The 18,979-nt window shown below is 42.7% G+C and overlaps 1 protein-coding gene across 2 annotated transcripts in view; it reads left to right on the top strand.

The window, feature by feature from the left end:
- Positions 1–13,509: 13,509 nt before the first annotated feature.
- The window catches only part of LOC101487477 (uncharacterized), a 56,480-nt gene continuing 51,010 nt past the window's right edge, over positions 13,510–18,979 (top strand). The window contains exons 1-2 of one of the 2 annotated variants that reach the window (XR_001167630.2): positions 13,510–14,211; positions 14,974–16,050. Coding sequence is in view for 1 of the 2 variants with exons in the window: in XM_004554620.5 (XP_004554677.1) it covers positions 13,987–14,211; positions 14,974–16,039 (1,291 nt within the window). In the remaining variant the exon portion in view is untranslated. The remainder of the gene's footprint in view (positions 14,212–14,973; positions 16,051–18,979) is intronic. The other variant, XM_004554620.5, reaches the window with a different exon arrangement.

Raw genomic sequence — 18,979 nt, 5'->3', positions numbered from 1 at the left:
GTGGAGCAGAATGCACCATAGAGATGTACAACTCTCCTGTTGAACACCTCAAGGCTGAAGGTACACCAGATATAGGAGGAGTAAAGTTTGAGTCAGCTTTTCAACTGTTTAAAAATATTTTCACATCTGTCAGCAAGGTTTGCCATTTTGATTAGGACACAACATTTTTAGGGCATTTTGTCATATGATGTTGCGCTGTTTCTTAAATTGTTTGTGAAAAAAAAGAATGGTTCACCCACTCCATTCTGAATCAGAGCGTTAAACAGTTTAAATACTCTGACTCTGATACCTCTTCAAAGCTGTCTGAAGTCAGTCCTCAAACAAACTCTCAGGACAGTTAATATAAACCTGGAACTTTTTAAGGCTGTTGCCTCTCATAATTGGTGACGTGGTGGAGTGGAAGATGGAACAGATGATTTTTACCCCACTGCATCCAGACTGCAAATGAATCGCGCATGTGTGAAGCCACTGCTGGCATGTGATGCACAGCAGCAGAAAAGGACCTGTGAGCCTCAATAACAGAGATTTTATTAGAAAAGTACAGAAATTTTGCGCCGGAAAATATAATTTTCTTTTGTATCAATACCTACTGAATGTTTTCAGTCAGTACTAAAAAGGTATCGTGTTTTGGTACCCAGTCCTACTCGAATTTCAATTCAATTGCAATTATCGTGTCAGCGATACAATTCAATATTCCAATGCATCATGATAACTTTATTTCAGTTTGTTTGTTTTCATCAACAAATAAAGGAGGTTACATATAAGCTACTTTTTTTATTGCTCAAAACTTGTCTGAACAAAAACTGCACTTCTTGGTCCACTGTTGTATGTGGCTGAAGAAAACTAATTGGTGTTATTTTTAGCTTGGCCAGTCCTGATCAAAAGTTTAAGACCATTTTAAAAATGGCAAAAAAATGATATTTTGCATGGTTGGATCTTAACAAGGTTCCAAGTAGATCTTCAACATGCCACAAGCAGAAATAGGAGTAAAGCAAAACATTTTTTGAGCATGTAATTTATTAAAAACAATGCTTAAACTGAAACAGGCTGTTTTACAGCTGATCAAAAGTTTAGGACCACACCTCCAAAAAAACATTGGTAAACCCCCAAAACAGAAATTAAAGGTCCAAACTTGAAATCAGTAATGAATAGGTCCACTGTTATTGTTGATCACTTCATGCAAGTGTTTCCATTAGGTGAGTGGGAACATTTCTTCAAGTGGTGAAGATGACCACACGAAGGGCGTCTACTGTCTGGAACTGTTGTCCATTCTCAGTTGGATTCAGATCAGGGGAAGACGCAGGATGGTCCAAAAGAGTGATGTTATTCTCCTGGAAGAAGTCCTTTGTCCTGTGGGCATTGTGTACTGTAGGATTGTCCTGTTGAAAAACCCAGTCGTTACCACACAGACAAGGGCCCTCAGTCATGAGGGATGCTCTCTGCATCACCTGGATATAACCAGCAGCCCTTTGACGCCCCTGTACCTCCTAAAACAGCTGCCAATAATTTACTGTAAATATGAACTTTTGAATTAAAAAAAAAACATGCTTTGTATTATACAGCTCTTCTGTGCTTTGCCAATAGGAGACAGCAATCAAGCTTATTAAAAATGTATTTTAACTGGTTTAGATTATATTAGTTTTTTATTTCAATGTAATTATTGTACAAAAACCAAAGTTCACTGTGAATTTTACATTTATCAACAAAGTACACCGTTATGTATTCTGCATTATCACTATAAATTCTGGCAACCACAGCTGCATTAATTTACCATAATATATATATATATATATATATATATTTTTTTTATTGCCTGTCCCGTTTGGATCTTTAGCCATCAGAATTGTTGTCTGAAGGCCAAGAAAGATGCCAAGTGGATTTACTTTACCAAGTGGATCATCACGGCCTTGCCATATTGGTCCATTTGATTGACCTTTATTATAATTATGTATTTATTTTATTTTCATTTTTTAAAGACGGGACAGACATGACTGGGCGATAGGACAGGGAGAAAGAATGAAAGAAAGAGAGGGAGAGAAAGAAAAATAGAGGGGGGAAGAGATGGTGAGAAAGGGGGGAAGAACAAAAAAGAAAAACAAACAAAACACCTGGATCACCACGATCACCAAAGAGCAACATAATAAAAACAACACCATCACAATAAACTAGCTAACAATAGATAACAGTAGATACTTTTTTAATTTCACCTGTTGAGAATGAAAAAAGAAAACAAGCAGAAGAAAACGAGAGCAATAGAATAAACAACATCACGATGATATATGGGAATATAACTGTAAATACTAAATGTTAAACATTATTGTGCAGCACATAAGATCAACAGAACACAGTGTGCTTTGAGGTAGGAGCCAAAAAGGGTGTAGTTTGTGGGTGTGATCACCCGTGTGTACACCTGTGAGCATGAATGCGTTTGTTTTAAAAGGTTCCTTCATGTAATGATCTGCTAGAGGGTGTGGGGCATGAAGCAGGTATGGAGGAGATCAAAACTCCAGACATCCAGAGGCCCTCAGAACACAAGAGACCGAGGAAGACCAACAGAGGGGCAGCCGCGCCACTGTCCCAGAAAGAGCTGAGGAGAGTCCCAGATGAGGGGTCACTCAGCAGCCGCGGAGCAGAAGCCGGGGGGGTTGCAGTGACATGCCCGTGAGCTCCGCCGGCAGCCAGCTGTGTCAGAGTGATCGAGCCCCAGGCCGAGAGGCCGAGGGCACCCCACCCCCGAAGTGGCCCGAGCGAGCCCCAGGCTCCAGGCCCCGATAAGCAGCCACCAAGGAGTAAGCCGGTGTGTACCTGGACGCCCATCCCCAGACACAAAGACCCACCAACGCACGATGTCTGAGGCCATCTGCCGCTGGCAGGGGAAGTGGTGGGGGAGATAGGCCTCCATACCTTGGAGGACCTGGGATGTCCCCAGAGAGGTGGCGTCTGATACCCAACCTGACATATAGACACAGACATACAGGCACACACAGATACAAACATCCATTCCCACCCTCGTGCTCTCATATGCAATTACTCAACACTCACCCAACGTGGAGACAGACATAGAGAGACACTGTACACACAATCACACTCCCCAAGCGTACTCTAAGCCCCGGGTCTAGGTACCCTTGCCCCTGGAGGGGGGAACTGCACCCAGACCCCGGTGGTGTTACCCTTTTCCTTGCGGTGGGGAGAAGCAGACCGCCCCGACTCCGCAGCAGCAGGGAGGCCCCACATTCCAGACCCCAGTCGGACGGCCAACTCCTCCTCCTAGCCCCCCCGCTCCAGCAGGCCGCAGAGAACGGGGGAATGTGAAGACTCCAAACCTCCCTCCTGTAGTGTTGATGCATGTGTGTTCTAAGGTGCCTTTAAAACCCAGGAGGGCATGGAGCTACCTGCTAGAGAGCAGCAGGTTAGCGCATAGCCCCTTCTGCTAGCCCTCAATGTCTACGTGTATTTAAAAGCCATACAGCCATGGGTGATTGTGAGCACCAATGGGAGGGTTGAGGCTGCCCACTGCACATGCATGGCCGGAGTCGCAGAGACCTCCATCCATGTCACTGCTCTTTTGTTTAAAGTCGAGGCTACAGTGTGTATCAGAGGCACCAGAACTGTAACAGATGAGCCTGCATATTGGGTGTTGCCCGGAAATATGACCAAGATACAGCCCGAGGTTGCACATAACATTGTCTTCTCCTCAGCTGCTGCCCAAAAACTTGCTCTTGATGAAAACATAAACACACCTTCTGCAGTGAAAGACAAAAGGAGGCGTCCGCAAAAAAGGCAAATTCCAACTGCTACGCTGGAGGATTTGTCACCGTTACTGGATACACTGCAGGAACACAGTAACACTGTGGGTTTGTCTGGAATTGAAATCTATAAAACTATTACACCAATTACACTACCCAGTCACCCACATTACACAACAGAGACGCTGAGTCCCTTGGCCTTCCAGATCTTCAGGTGCACTGTGTAAAGTTTCTTACGGCAGCAACTCTTACTGAGGCACAGGCAGAAGAAATTGAAGCACAGACTAGATCACAGCACATGACCCCTGCATGGTTTCGCTGGCGTGCAGGGAGAATCAGAGCTTCGGTGATGCATGCTGTTTTTGCTACAAGTTTGGACACTCCAGCCCAAAGTGTTGTGAATCGTGTGTGTTACCCCCGAAAGGACCTCTACTGTGCAATCAAGATGGGGCATCAAGCATGAAGAGGACGCACGAAAGGCCTACACCGAGATAATGGCAGCACATCACCACAAACTGCAGGTTCGTTTATGTGGTTTCTGTGTGAACACCAATTTTCCTGAAGTCGGAACATCTCCAGACTGACTCACAATGTGTGAATGTTGTGGGAAGGGGTGTCTGGAGATAAAGTGTCCTTTTAAGCAGGCATTGGCACAGGACAAAGCCTTTTGCTCGGAGGTAGCTGTTAATGGTCTTCAGTTGAAGCGGGCGCACCCATACTACTCTCAGGTACAAACACAAATCTTTGTTACCGGCGCCAGCCACTGTGACCTCGTCGTATGGACACAAAGAGACTGTGCTGTGATACGCATCTTCCCTGATGTAGATTTTTGGGAACCACGTTTAAAGCAAGCACAAGACTTCTTCCAAAAAGTGTGCCTTGCCTTGCATGCCGGTGTTCTGAGAAACCATCCTACTCTGACAAAACGTGCTACCCGTATTCTAATTTGATGGTGACTTGCGACTAAACCTAACCCTAACCATAACCTTAACCTTAAGAAGTATTCCGGATGGGTGACAGAAAAAGAAGTTAATTCGGCGTTGGTGTTGTGCGCATGCGTCGCGTCTGCGCAGAAACATTGGGTAGGACGTTTTTTCAGGCAGAACACCGGTCCGAGTTTGACACAGGTATGTCGTCATGCCCCATGTGCAGCGTTGGAGCCCAGTCTGGATTTGTTATATCCATTTCATATGCTGGTTTGCCTGCAATAATGCCAAATAATAAGCTACTCCGTCAACATGATCTGGTTCTGCAGCATCACTCATTAGGATGTTTGATCTAATTATCTATGACCTCAGCACATTTAAAATAACACTAAAAGCCTATTAAGAGTGACATGAATTTATTTAGAACTTACCGGAAAGAAAATGTCGCGAGCAAACCAACACAAAACTGGGGATTGCAGAGAACTCGATATCAGCTCGTCTCACCGCTGCTATCCAAGCCTGACGTCTTCGTGGTGGCAATAACAAATTTCCCACGTGTGGGACTAATAAAGGTTATCTTATCTTATCTTATCTTATCTTATTGTGGCTCAAGAGTTGAGAGTTCGCCTTGTAATCGGAAGGTTGCCAGTTCGAGCCCTGGCTTGGACAGTCTCTGTCGTTGTGTCCTTGGGCAAGACACTTCACCCGTAGCCTACTGGTGGTGGTCAGAGTGCCCGGTGGCGCCAGTGTCCGGCAGCCTCATCTCTGTCAGTGCGCCCCTGGGTGGCTGTGGCTACAATGTAGCTGCCATCACCAGTGTGTGAATGTGTGTGTGAATGGGTGGATGACTGGATGTGTAAAGCGCTTTGGGGTCCTTAGTGACTAGTAAAGCGCTGTACAAATACAGGCCATTTACCATTCGTTTAGTAATATCGGATACATGAGATCCCTCACATTGCTTCCAGGAGGGGAAACAATAAAAAGAAAGCCCATTTTCCAGCTTCTTGCCTTCCCGATCGTGTGATCTAACGTTGCAACCGACAACACAGCAAGTACGAACCATAGCTAATGTTTCCGTGTGCTTTTGCTCCCGTGTGCTTTGTTTGGCCCACTAAGATGGCGGCTCGACCAGAAATCTTGGCCACGCCCCCTCCCGGGACATCACGCTCCAAAGCCCTATATTATTTTATACAGTTTCACTATATTTAACGAAGTAAGACTGTAATCAGGTTAACGGAATGTCTGTTGTTTTCACATGAATTACCCATAAACAATTTTACAATTTATTTTTAAATTCATAGTCATTTACGGTAAAAAATAAATAAATTATTATTTACTGTGAAATTTATGGTTACCAAAATAGGAAACCGTTTTGTGTTCTACATTTACAGTTTATTTTTCATGGTGAAATTCTGGCAACCACAGCTGCCAGCTCATCCAGAGGACAGGAGAAGTATGGTTAGAATTGTTGTGGAGGCCATGCAAGTCCTCTGCAGAAACCCTAAACGTGCATCTTGTGAAGAGGTTGCTAAGATCATTAAAAACTAAACAGATACCCTCAAACATTTGCAGATTTTACTGAAAAGGGAGAAAGACTGGGTTGCAAAAGAAAGACATCCTGTTAACAATTTTTAATTCACAAGGACCTGGAGCTGTGGAGAGACCTGATGTGGATGACTTCATGTGCCTCACATATATTTCTCAGCGGCAGCTTATTAACAGTTGTCCCTCACTTTCAGTAGCTGAAATTCAGGAGCAGTGGCCATTCTTGTTTACTCGGAAAGGTCTTTCAAACCACTTTCAGAAACTCACAGGTATTGATATCAGTGAGCGCTTAAGTCGGGCCCTCATAACCAAAGGCAGAAGGATTGTTAACTATTTCTCCAGCCAGAAGCTCAAATGAAACCTTGGTATAAGGACACTTCTCCAGCAGATAGAAAGTGAGGAAGTTTTGACCAACAACAAGGTTGGCACAGCAGCCATACTTCTCATGATGAAGTATTACAAGGAAAATGAAGACTCTCTCTTTGTCTTAGCAGATGTAAGCTTCTTTAATACAGCTCTAGGTTTAATGCTGTTGCTTGCTGTCCTGTTTTTTTTTTTTCATTACATAAAATGTCTTGGTCCTTTATCTGGCAGGAAACCAGGATGTCCCTTGAAGCCAAGAGCAACCTGGCAATCAACCCAAGGCTGATTATGCTTGGTAAGAAATCATTTATGAAATAGAGCTGATTAGACCATATTACAACTTCTGTTTGGCACAGGAGTTTTTCATGGAGACAGGTATCCAGTCTCTGTTTATTTAGCTCACATTTCTGTAATTTCCTTTATAAACCAAGGTTGTTGGATATGTGTTTCGGTGAATCCAGCAAAGTAACAATATCAAATTTCACATTACATATTACTGATCAACATGGTAGTCTAGCTACACTAACAGCAGAAATACTGAAGTCAATACTGTAAAGTTTAACAGCACCACAAACTATAAACTCCAAAATAACCATACAGTTGATGGAACTCCAGTAATTTAACTGGGCTGACTCTTTGTTAGGTGTGTTTAATGTGCAGAATAATTCCCAATTATGTACAATAATAATATGTTAACACGGACTACATAAGGCCATTAATAATTAACTGTACGTAGCTATTTCCTTTATGATTATCTAGACAGTGTGAAGAAGTGAAGTATTGAAATTATTTTGTGTTACATAATGACAATGTTGCCCCTGTACATTTAAAGACAAAGTTTAATGACCGCCACCTGCTGGATGGTGAGTGCAGAGGGGCGTGTAATTGTTGAGCTGGACAAAGAGAACACCTTTGCTGATGCAATGTCAGTCTTCTTTGGTTCATTCTATGTATTGAACCTGGAATACCAGGAGTCAGCATGTGCAACATTGGAACTAATTCAGAGGTATGTTTTAACAGTTAGCTAATTGTGACAGATGATGAATAAATTATCCCTAAGTAGGTCATTTTTTTCACATCACAACTCAATGTTACTGTATGTTACTATTTATTGTGGCATGCTTTAAGGGTTTTTGTAAGGATAAACCCTGAAGAGGGAACCAAATGTACCTCCAAGGTTGGGACAAGCAGAAAGACTGGGACCACTGTGAAGCGAAAGGTTGTTCACATTAACCCTCATGTCACAACTTTCCTCCAGCGGCTTACTGAATTTGAGTGGAAAACTTCAAATTAGGTAACTGTTGTTGCCATTTATAGTAAATTTCTTGCATAATTTAAGTGAACAATGTATTGTTACCTGTGTCTCCACAGATGATCCATGGCCCATGCTTTCTGGACATTTATACAAGGCGAACAACAATGAAGACAAGCTCTTTTGCCACCTTGCAAGAAGCTGTCTCTGTCCAATAGGTTTTATGAGTGCAACAGTTTTGATTTTTTCCCCCTTCTTTTACCTGTTTCTTAAAATTTATTTCAGGTACTTACACTTTTATTGTCACATGCATTAGCTCACCCTACAAATCAATGAACTCGGTCCACAAAGCAAGATCAGGGTTCAGTGCAGGTCCTGCTCCTCCATGTCCTTGTAGACCCTGCTTTGTACATTGATTTGGTGGTGTGAGCCAGTATTTTGGATAAGTGTATATAGAGGCAGAAGTGTGGGGCTTGATGTTCTATTCATTTCAATTCAGTTTATTTGTATGGTGCCAACAAAATGAATGCCAAAGCACTTCACAGTGTAGGTTTAAGACCCTACAAAATATAACTAAGAAAACTCATCACTTGAGCATATGTTGTCTGTTGTGATATGGATATGACATAATATCGCAACCATCTGAGAAAATACATGGGTTAAATGGTTTAGTAAAAACAAGTGCTTCCTCAATCAAAATATGTTTTCAGTTCTTTTCAGTTTTTGATTTTGGAAATGTGTATTTCTGCAGAGGAAAATCAGACCTGAGTGGTGTAAAGCACATGAATTATGAATTATATGTATATATATATATATATATATATATATATATATATATATATATATATATATATGTATATATATATACATATATAGAGGCAGATAGAGGAGGTGGCTGATATCCAGAAATCCTACCAGTGGCTGGACAAAGCTGGACTGAAAGACAGCACAGAGGCACTAATCATGGCAGCACAAGAACAAGCTCTGAGTACAAGATCCATAGAGGCTGGGGTCTATCACACCAGGCAAGACCCCAGGTGCAGGCTGTGTAAAGATGCCCCAGAGACAATCCAGCACATAACAGCAGGGTGCAAGATGCTAGCAGGCAAGGCATACATGGAACGCCATAACCAAGTGGCCGGCATAGTGTACAGGAACATCTGTGCCGAGTATAACCTAGAAGTCCCGAGGTCAAAATGGGAGATGCCCCCAAGGGTGGTGGAGAATGACCGAGCTAAGATCCTGTGGGACTTCCAGATACAGACGGACAAAATGGTGGTGGCTAACCAACCGGACATAGTGGTGGTAGACAAACAGAAGAAGACGGCCGTAGTGATCGATGTAGCGGTTCCGAATGACAGCAATATCAGGAAGAAGGAACACGAGAAGCTGGAGAAATACCAAGGGCTCAGAGAAGAGCTTGAGAGGATGTGGAGGGTGAAGGTAACGGTGGTCCCCGTGGTAATCGGAGCACTAGGTGCGGTGACTCCCAAGCTAGGCGAGTGGCTCCAGCAGATCCCGGGAACAACATCGGAGATCTCTGTCCAGAAGAGCGCAGTCCTGGGAACAGCTAAGATACTGCGCAGGACCCTCAAGCTCCCAGGCCTCTGGTAGAGGACCCGAGCTTGAAGGATAAACCGCCCGCAGGGGCGTGCTGGGTGTTCTATATATATATATATATATATATATATATATATATATATATATATATATATATATATATATATATATATATATATATATATATATATATATATATAGTCATGTATATAGTCATGTTGTAGATTTTGGAGCAAACAAGAAATTGATTAAAATGTTCTATTTTATTTTAGCAATCATCAACTTCATATCCAGGTTTCGTACGGGTGCTTGAAATGCTTGAAAAATCTTGGATTATAATATTGTAGTATTGGATTTCAGATTTGGTGCTTAAAACCTCTTGAAACTGTAACCGTATTTCATTCACTACAAATAACTATCTGATTGAATAGTTTTCTTATCAGATAGAGAAATAAAATGAGTCGCAAAGTCTAAAAGCAACATTCTCTGTCTGGGCTGCCTTGTACCTCTGCACGTCAGTCTGTTTCAATGTGTGACCCCCAGCGACTGTAGAAAATATGGACGACGCGACAGCTCCCCAAAAATGAAGCCAAAACGTCTCTATCGCCCCCTGGTGTCTGGCTGTAGTACAGGTCATAAACCCCGCCTCCTACATGTTAGCGGATGGGACAAGGGTCAGACTAAAATAAATTAATTCTCCTCAGATCATGTTTTTCCAAAGATTCTTCCTTTGTTATCAATAGTTCTCATCACGCTGATTTATGTCCAAGGGGTCTCGTTTCCCATAAGTTTGATTCTAATTTCTACCACGGTGATGTTAAATTGGGGTGTAACGTCATCATAGCAGCTTTGACTGGAGTCACGGAGAAACTTGCGTATCTCTGTTCGGGAATAGCAGATGGAGCGTAGGCTGTGAGAGGAGGGCTAGCGTTTACGTTACGAAAACACGACCGACTGTTTTAACCTGACAGCCTGAGGTGTTCTTCATAGTAGTGATGTGTCGGTCGCGAATGAAACTGAGCCGACTCTTTGAAGTGAACGATGCGAGCCCTGGGTTTCTTTCTTTCTCTCACCCTCTCTCTCGCACTTTTTTTCCGCTTCACTCCGCACGCGAGCCCTGTGCTTTGCGCTGATGAATCGCATTATTGGCTGGACTATGGGATAAGGCAACATCGTTCTAATCCCATACAGCAGCCAGTCACTTACTGACTAACACTGCAAAACAGAATTGTTAAAGTGTTAATGTTAATTTCAATTCAGGTTAGATTTTTTTTTTGTACGCAACGCAGTGTGCAATTGCGCACACCCGCAGCTTAGAGGGAACATTGGTTACAGTCATTAGGATTCACTAAATTTTTAGTTAATTTTCCACTGGTTTAGAAAGAATGCCTGCCCTCTTTTACGTTTCACGTCACACATCAAGTCCTAATAATCTATTGTTTAACAGGCGTTAAAATTACGCCATGTTAACAGAAACTAAGACAAAATACAGAATCAATCAAACTACCTACACAGATTCAATAGCTTGCAGCACTATTTTGAGCGACAATAACTTGAAGTGAGCTTTTCAGTATGACTTCTCATACATATCTTTCACATTATTATGGAGGAATTGTGGCCTCCTCTTCTCATTGCTTCAGTTCATTGAGGTCCGCCAGGGTTTGTTTATGTACAACTCTCTTTAGGACCTGCCACAGCATTTCATTCGAATGAAATGCTGTGGCAGGTCAGCCTAACCCTAACCCTATGCTCTGAACTTTGACTGGGCCATTATAACAATTTGATTCTTTTCTTTTTCAGCTGTTCTGCTGCTGATTTGCTGCTGTGCTTGGGATCACTGGCCCACCTTTGACCTAACCTCTAGCTGTCAGACAGATGGCCTCACATGTGACTCTAGAACACTTCGGTCCACATTGTGGTCAATGAGTGGAAGGTGGCCAGGTTCTGAGGTTGTAATATAAGTCAAACCATCATCATCTTTTCATCATCATGTTTGACAGTTAGTATGAGCTGTTTGTGCTGATACGCTATGTTTGGTTTTAACTATATGAGATGCTATGCATTATGACCAAGCATCTCTACTTTGGTGGGCCCAAAAGAGATTGTTCAGTAAGTCTTTGGTTGTGTTTTGTTTAATTTCAGATGCAGTTTTGCAAATCTAAGCCATGTTGCCATGTTCTTTGAACCTTTTAAAAGTCATTCGGGATGCCTGGGCACTCTTTTGTCCAGAAACTAAAATTAAGAAATAATCTTTCACTGAAAAGGGCACCACGGTGGCACGGTGGTTAGCACTGTTGCTGCACAGCAAGAAGGTCCTGAGTTCAATTCCACCATCAGGCCGGGGACTTTCTGTGTGGAGTTTGCATGTTCTCCCTGTGTTTGCGTGGGTTCTCTCCGGGTACTCCGGCTTCCTCCCACCGTCCAAAGACATGCAACTTGTGGGGATAGGTTAATTGGATAATCCAAATTGCCACTAGGTGTGAATGTGAGTGTGAATGGTTGTCTGTCCTTGTGTGTTAGCCCTGCGACAGACTGGCGACCTGTCCAGGGTGTACCCCGCCTCTCGCCCTATGACAGCTGGGATTGGCTCCAGCACCCCCCACGACCCTGAAAAGGATAAGCGGTAGCGAATGGATGGATGGATGGATAAATGTCACCTGCTTTGTGGATAGGCTAAGTATAGAGCTATAATCTTTATGAAAGATGTTTAGTCAACAATAGAAAGTAGTAAATGAACACCATGCTCATGGAAAAAGAATATGGGGAAATTGAGTAGCAATGGATATAAAGATTTTTATATGAAAATAATATTTTTTTCAACTGTTTTGGGTGGAGAGTGCTTCCTTTCTTAATGAATAACTACTCCACATGCAAAAAATATCTAATCATAGTGTGACCCTTATGGTTATCCATAGGTATTATTTGCAAAAATGTAAAGGCAACACATGATTGGCTCATGTGCCCTTGGAACAAATGTATTAGTGAGATATTTTTTGTCCACTACAGCACCATCAGCAGTTGCACTGTGGGTCTTGTGGTTTACACTGTCAAAAAGTTCCCACAAATTGTCTGAGTGCATTGTTGTTGTTGCCACTTAAACTCGTAGTGATGCTGCTGACTCTTAAGCTCTGTCAGAGTTTGCAGTGTCATCAGGTTTTTTCTACACTCTCTCAATCAAACCTAGAAGCAGCGGTAAGCCATCTGTTGAAACTGGGGTGAAATACACCAAAACCTCAAAAAGCCATAGTCACGTGATATCTATAGTGTTTCCAACTTTTATTTTATCCATACTGTGATTTTTAAATGCCTGTCCATGAGTGCCTTTCATTCTTCTTATTCTTCTTAATAATAATAAATCAAAACAGCATCAATCTGTCACTATCAAACAGCTAATCTTTATTTCTGTTCCACGTCAGACTTTCACCTGTCTCAGCTGGGAGGCCTCAAGCAAAAACAAAACACCTAAAACATACCAGACCTCTCTACATGAGTGTATTTCTTCATAGATATAGTGTCACAGTAATCATGTGTAAATACATGCTGCTTCTGCATTTTAGTTTAATTTTTGTCAAATAAATAATGACATTGTGTAAAATATCGTGTTTTGTTATTCATCTGAGGTTAGATTAATTAATACACATGACACTATGTTTTATTATCTCCTGATATGTAATACCTTGGAAATGAAAGAGGGTGTGCGTTCTTTTTACTGTATTTATTTATATTAGATTATATTAGATTTTTTCTATTTTCCTTGGCCCTCTCCTGACCGGTTTTGGTATCATCTCATTTATAAAAATCCTGGAAATGCTCCTGGGAGTTGTATTTTTAGCTTACAATCTGGCAGTGACACTTTTTGGAAATGAGGATTGACTCTTCCCCTTTTAGTGATTGCTATCCTTAAGAAGAGAGGTCACGCTTCCATAAATATCAGAGCAAACCATGATCAGTGCTATCTGCCCTGATTATAAACGAACCTAAAAATAGAAGCAGCCCGTCACTTTGAACAATCAGAGTGCAGCACTGTTCACATCTAACTCCAGCAGATGGCGTAACAAACCAAGAGGCACAAGGAGAGAGCGAGTAAGCGAGTGATGGTAGAACGAGAGAGGCTCTCCACACTATCACACCTTATCATCCTGGCTCTTCGGCTATGCACCTGCAACCTCTCCTTGGAGCCCCCCTTCTTATCATCCTCCTCTTTTTTCCGCCCTCCGCCCGGCGGTCGGACTGAGGTAGTGCGCGCTCAGCAGCGGGAGTGCGCAAAGCGGTCGGCATGCACCTGGAGAGAAACCGCCCCGCCAAGCCGGCCAAGGGCTTAACCAGAGACGCAGCAGGATGCGGAACGATGCTCTAACGACAGTGATATAGCAGCAGAGCACCGGGTGGATATCAGAGCTGCAGCATGGGCGTGGGAAAGAGGCGCAATGACAGCGATGTGATTCCACAGATATAAGAAGGGTGGGTGGGGGGAACCCGAGTTACGTTTGGACCAGAGTTGTGCATTTGAAAGCTTCGATTTGGTTGCTCTAAAATTCATCAGACACAACACTTTGTTTTACCTCCCGGTCTACCTTCACCGGAGTTTAAAGGGATGGAGAAAAGCGCACAGCAGCAGTCCAAAAGCGCAGAGAGACCAGCAGAGGACATCTCCAAAATACCCGATGAGGAGCTGCTGAAGTGGGGTAAAGAGGAGCTGGTGAGGCGGCTGCGGAGGGCAGAAGCAGAAAAAAGGGGCGTCATCGTGGAGCACGGCAATCTGATGCGGGAGGTGAACCGGAGACTCCAACAACACCTGAACGAGATACGGAGTTTGAAGGTGAGGTCGGGTGGTGCTGATGAAGGGGATCCCGGGGAGCCAGGCTGTGCCAGGGCCCGTGTGGGGTTTCTTCCAATGTGTAGACTATGTGTAGACAGCCTACTGACTGAAACAAGTGTGGGCTCTGCATGAGAAGAAATACGGCCAGGTTACAGGGGTAGATTTAAGGTCAAATTTAGCTTTAAATAAGCAGATTAAACCTGTTGCTTCTCCATGCAGGAATTTGGAAACATTAATAAAAGGAAAATTGTACCTTGTACCTCTGTTTTATGGTTTATTATTATGTGCTAAACAACATATTAACTTAGAACAGGTTTTCTGAGAAACTATTTTGTAATGCATTTTTTTTTTTAAATTTTCTGCACTAAAAAATCAGTTAGTGGAGCTGGTAGACTAATACTGCCAATTATCATTGACTGAAGCTCCAGTTTCATTAGTGGTTACTTATTGGTTGCGTCCTTGACAAACCATTTTATCCTTTAACCAATAAAATGTTGAAGAATAGATAAAATTGTCCATCATTCTGCCCTGCCTCCCTAATAGTCCAGAAGCTAAAGACACACACACACACACACAGACACACACACAGAGACACAGAGAGACACACAGAGACACACACACACACACACACACACGTAATCTTCTTCATCAAAGCTTCATTCATAGCAGGAATGACTATGTAATCTCTCTATGTGCTTCTGTGTGTGTGTGTGTGTGTGTGTGTGTGTGTGTGTGTGTGTGCGCGTGCTCTGTGTAAACCAGGACGTGAACCAGAAACTGCAGGAGGACAACCAGGAGCTGAGGGACCTGTGCTGCTTCCTGGATGACGACCGGCAGAAAGGGAAGCGGGTGTCGCGGGAATGGCAGCGATTGGGTCGCTACAGCGCTGGCCTGATGAGGAAGGAAGTGGCTATCTATTTGCAGAAGCTTAAGGAGCTGGAGCAGCGGCAGATGGAGGTGATCCGGGAGAACCTGGAGCTTAAGGAGGTGTGCCTCATGTTAGAAGAGGAGAGGGCCACAGTTGTGGCTGCAAGCACAGGGGGAAGTGGTGGTGGTCAGGGAGGGCCTGGCTGCAGGAGCTCCATTGACAGTCAAAGTAGCCTGTCTCAGCTGGGCGGTGGCATGCCTACACCAGGCCTGTTGCGGGATGTTGGCGATGGAAGCAGCACCTCCAGCGCAGGGAGCACAGACAGCCCAGATAACCCTCACCATAAACCCTCCCCTCTTGGCTCCAATTCAAGCCCTGGATCTGGCTCAAGATGCAGCTCTTCAGGACAAAAGAGAGATGTTTGTGAATTCAGCGGGAGGAGGCGCGGCTCCACCACGGAGTACCACACCTTTCCCCAGTCCTGCCGGCCCCGTGGAGGTTCCCTCACCAACCTAGAGCTTCACAGCTTTCGAGGACACAGCCCAGAGAAACACAGCAAGTCTCCTACCAGGCTACCTTGTGGCTCCCACTCCAAACCCTGCAGCTCTGACCTACTAGCACAGAAACAGCTACTGATGTCAGGACAGGCATCTCCAGGCAGTGACAAGGGCTCAGCTAAGTCCAGCCCAGATCTGAGTCAGCGACACCGGCAGGTAAACTCAGCAGGGGCTGGGAGTCCTGAAGCCAAGCAGGTAGCAATGGGCACACCTGAGCACCTGAGAAAAGGGCGGGTGATTGTGGGAAGTCCAGAGTCTATACGGCACCACTATCACTATCATCAGAGCCCAGGGGTGGAGCACAGCAAGGGGAAGTATAGTAGTGGCTCCCCTGGCAGGGATGGAAGTCACAGGAGACCAGCGGGTGAAGAGATTGCCCCCCACCACCAGAGTCTGTACAACGGTAGGCACATGGTAACTCTTATCTTGTATTTTTTCATTCATAAACCATTTTATGACACATAAATGAACACTTATACATTTATAGAGAGATGCACTAACATATTGTTTTATCTAACTAGAAAATGGTGGAAGCAAGTACTAATAATGACCAAATAGAGATATTTTTATCAATTACATGAGCCGTACATTCACAACAAGCATACAAACATTTGAATGTTTTCAACAATATACATTTATTGCATTTCTTTACTTAATGAGGATAAAGGGGGCGATGGCGCGATATGGCAGCCTCGCCTCTGTCAGTCTGCCCCAGGGCAGCTGTGGCTACAACTGTAGCTGCCTCCACCAGTGTGTGAATGTGAGAGTGAAAGAATAGTGGTATTGTAAAGCGCTTTGAGGGGTCCCGAAAAGCACTATATAAAAATGCAATCCATTATTATTATTAAACTGTTTACTGTTTGGAGTCCATGTTAGCGGTGTGCCTATTAAAGCAACAAGATAAAGAATAGAATAGAATAGAATTAAACTTTATTGTCATTGCACATGCACAGGTACAGGGCAACGAAATGCAGTTTGCATCCATGCAGAAGTTCTTCAGTGATATAGATATATTACAATATATATTAGCAATAATATAGATATGTAAAGGAACTACATAGCTGATATCAATGCTTTAGTATTTGTTTGCCATCATCTCAGTATATTATTTTTTAACGTATTCCTTCAGATTGTTAAAACCTAATAGGCATATAGAAGATTTGTTATGTAAATACACCTTAGTCTATTTGATCTAATGCTTTTTTTTACTTGACCATTTTAATAATTTTCAACCAGGCTTCTACTCCCATATTCCACCTTTCATTTATATTATTTGTGATTCAGATTCATTTTTGTATATCTTTACATATCGTTAGCTTGATAGCATAATTGCCTAAGTCATTTGACTAAGTCAATGACTTAGGCACTTATGCTATGAAGCTAACGATATATTAAAAATTGAGCCTTTCAATGTAAGTTAAATGAAAAAATATTAACTTACGGCTTATTTGCCAGTGTTCTCTGGGAAGTTTGTATTTATAACAACAAGCTTTTAGTTGCTAATATAATTAAAAAACAGAAAGAAGCACATGTAATACTTTTATTAACAATAACTCAGTTGACCAAAAACTGATGCAATATCAAAACAGTTCAGGAAGTGGAGAATGGAAGTGAGAATTTGTAGAGATAAATTCTCATTATTTTATAATCTTTCAGTATAAAAGATTATACAAACTAATGGACTGCTCATGGACTTTCTATGCTGTGGTACTCCCAAACTCTTAAGTGTAAAGTCACAGTAATGGATGACCTTGGTTCAAGGAAACACAAGACTGAGTTAACTCATAGAAACTGCTGAGGACTTAGCTAGGTTTAGACGTGGCCTATGAGCTAGACCTACAATTATAGTCGCACATACATGTTTGGATGCACATGCGCACACAGTGACAGCTGAAGGATGAGTAGACAGTATTTAGGCATGGAAACAAATAAAGAGAGTTTAACATGCATGTATATATAGTGTAGTATGCATGCAGGGACACAGGTAAGTGTGACTTTGTACCCATTCATTTTTATTAGCTCACATCTGACAGCTGCTCAGCTCTTCTGAAACGCTCACGTGGAATTTTTCCACATGCACACTGCACAGGCCCCTTCAATTTTTGACAGCAAAAGGACTCATGACATTCTTTGAAACAGCTGAGCGGATTTGAAATGCATTGGCTTGGCTTTTAAGCTTGACTTAATTTTGGCTTCCATTAAATATTCCAAAGTCCTCCCTTGTGACTCTTTGGTTTAGTTGTTTCTCTGTGTTTTTGAGTGTCGGCTTTGCATGTGAAAAACAGCATCGGCACAACAAGCTCACATCAACTAGGGTGGTCCAAAAAATCGATACTCACATATTAATTGATACTAAATTAAATCACTCAATTCATACAATATTACAGTGTTCACTTGCAACGATCGATATCTTCTAGCTGCACCGCTGCAGACAGACGGGCGTTCAGCTCCTCCCCTCACTAACAGTTGAAGTATTTAACATTCATGATATTGAACTACACTTTGGGATGATTTTTAGTGGTCAATAAATGTTTTCAAAACATTCATTTATAAATAGTTATAAAAAATGTTAACCTGGCTGGTGCACATGCACATTTAGCTCCTTAACTATTAGCAGTTACTCATTAGCCGCATTAGCCACCTGTTATAATTACGTAGCGGCTCGTGGACTTGAGTTGCAAATGGAATATTGAGCCATGGTTGTTGGCTGTGCAGAGCAGTGGGGGAACTGTTGCTGAACTGAGCAGAGTATCCAGAGAGTGGACGACTAATCCGAGCAAGCAGAATAAACTCGAGCAGAGCACCACAATCAGATGGTTTAAGGTCTGAAGAGCAAAGCTGAGGATGTTGAGAGCTGCAGACTGAGACGAAAAAGCGTAAATGGTAGATATGAGAGAGGCTACAGGCAGATGCAGACAAGATGATGAACTTTTTTTACTTTCACAATAATTTATTCAAATGTTTCTTATTTTGTTTTAAAATGCAGGAAGTGACTAGTTTAATCTTTCACAGTGAGCTTTAACTTTTCCATAATGCTCTTCTGCAGTCAATGAGTGGAGCATGATCTCCTCTGTAGTAGCAGCTTTGTATTCTAGAGTCACATATGAGGCCATCTGTCTGACAGCTTTGCCAAAGCTGGGACATGCAACAGAACAATGATCCCAAGGACACACCAGCAAATCACAATGCTCTAGTGTTGTCTGTCCAAAGGAATACTCTTGTGGTTTCTTCAGATGCAACTTTGCAAACCTTTGTGATGCTGCCATGTTCTCTTTAGAGAGAAAAGGCTTTCTCCTCAGTCTTTTTCTAATTGCACTGTCACGAACTTTAAGATTTACATACT

This window comes from Maylandia zebra, linkage group LG13 (genome assembly GCF_041146795.1).
Source record: "Maylandia zebra isolate NMK-2024a linkage group LG13, Mzebra_GT3a, whole genome shotgun sequence".
Lineage (NCBI taxonomy): Eukaryota > Metazoa > Chordata > Actinopteri > Cichliformes > Cichlidae > Maylandia > Maylandia zebra.
Note: the sequence above shows the minus strand (reverse complement) of the source record. Positions and strands in the feature narration are given on the sequence as shown.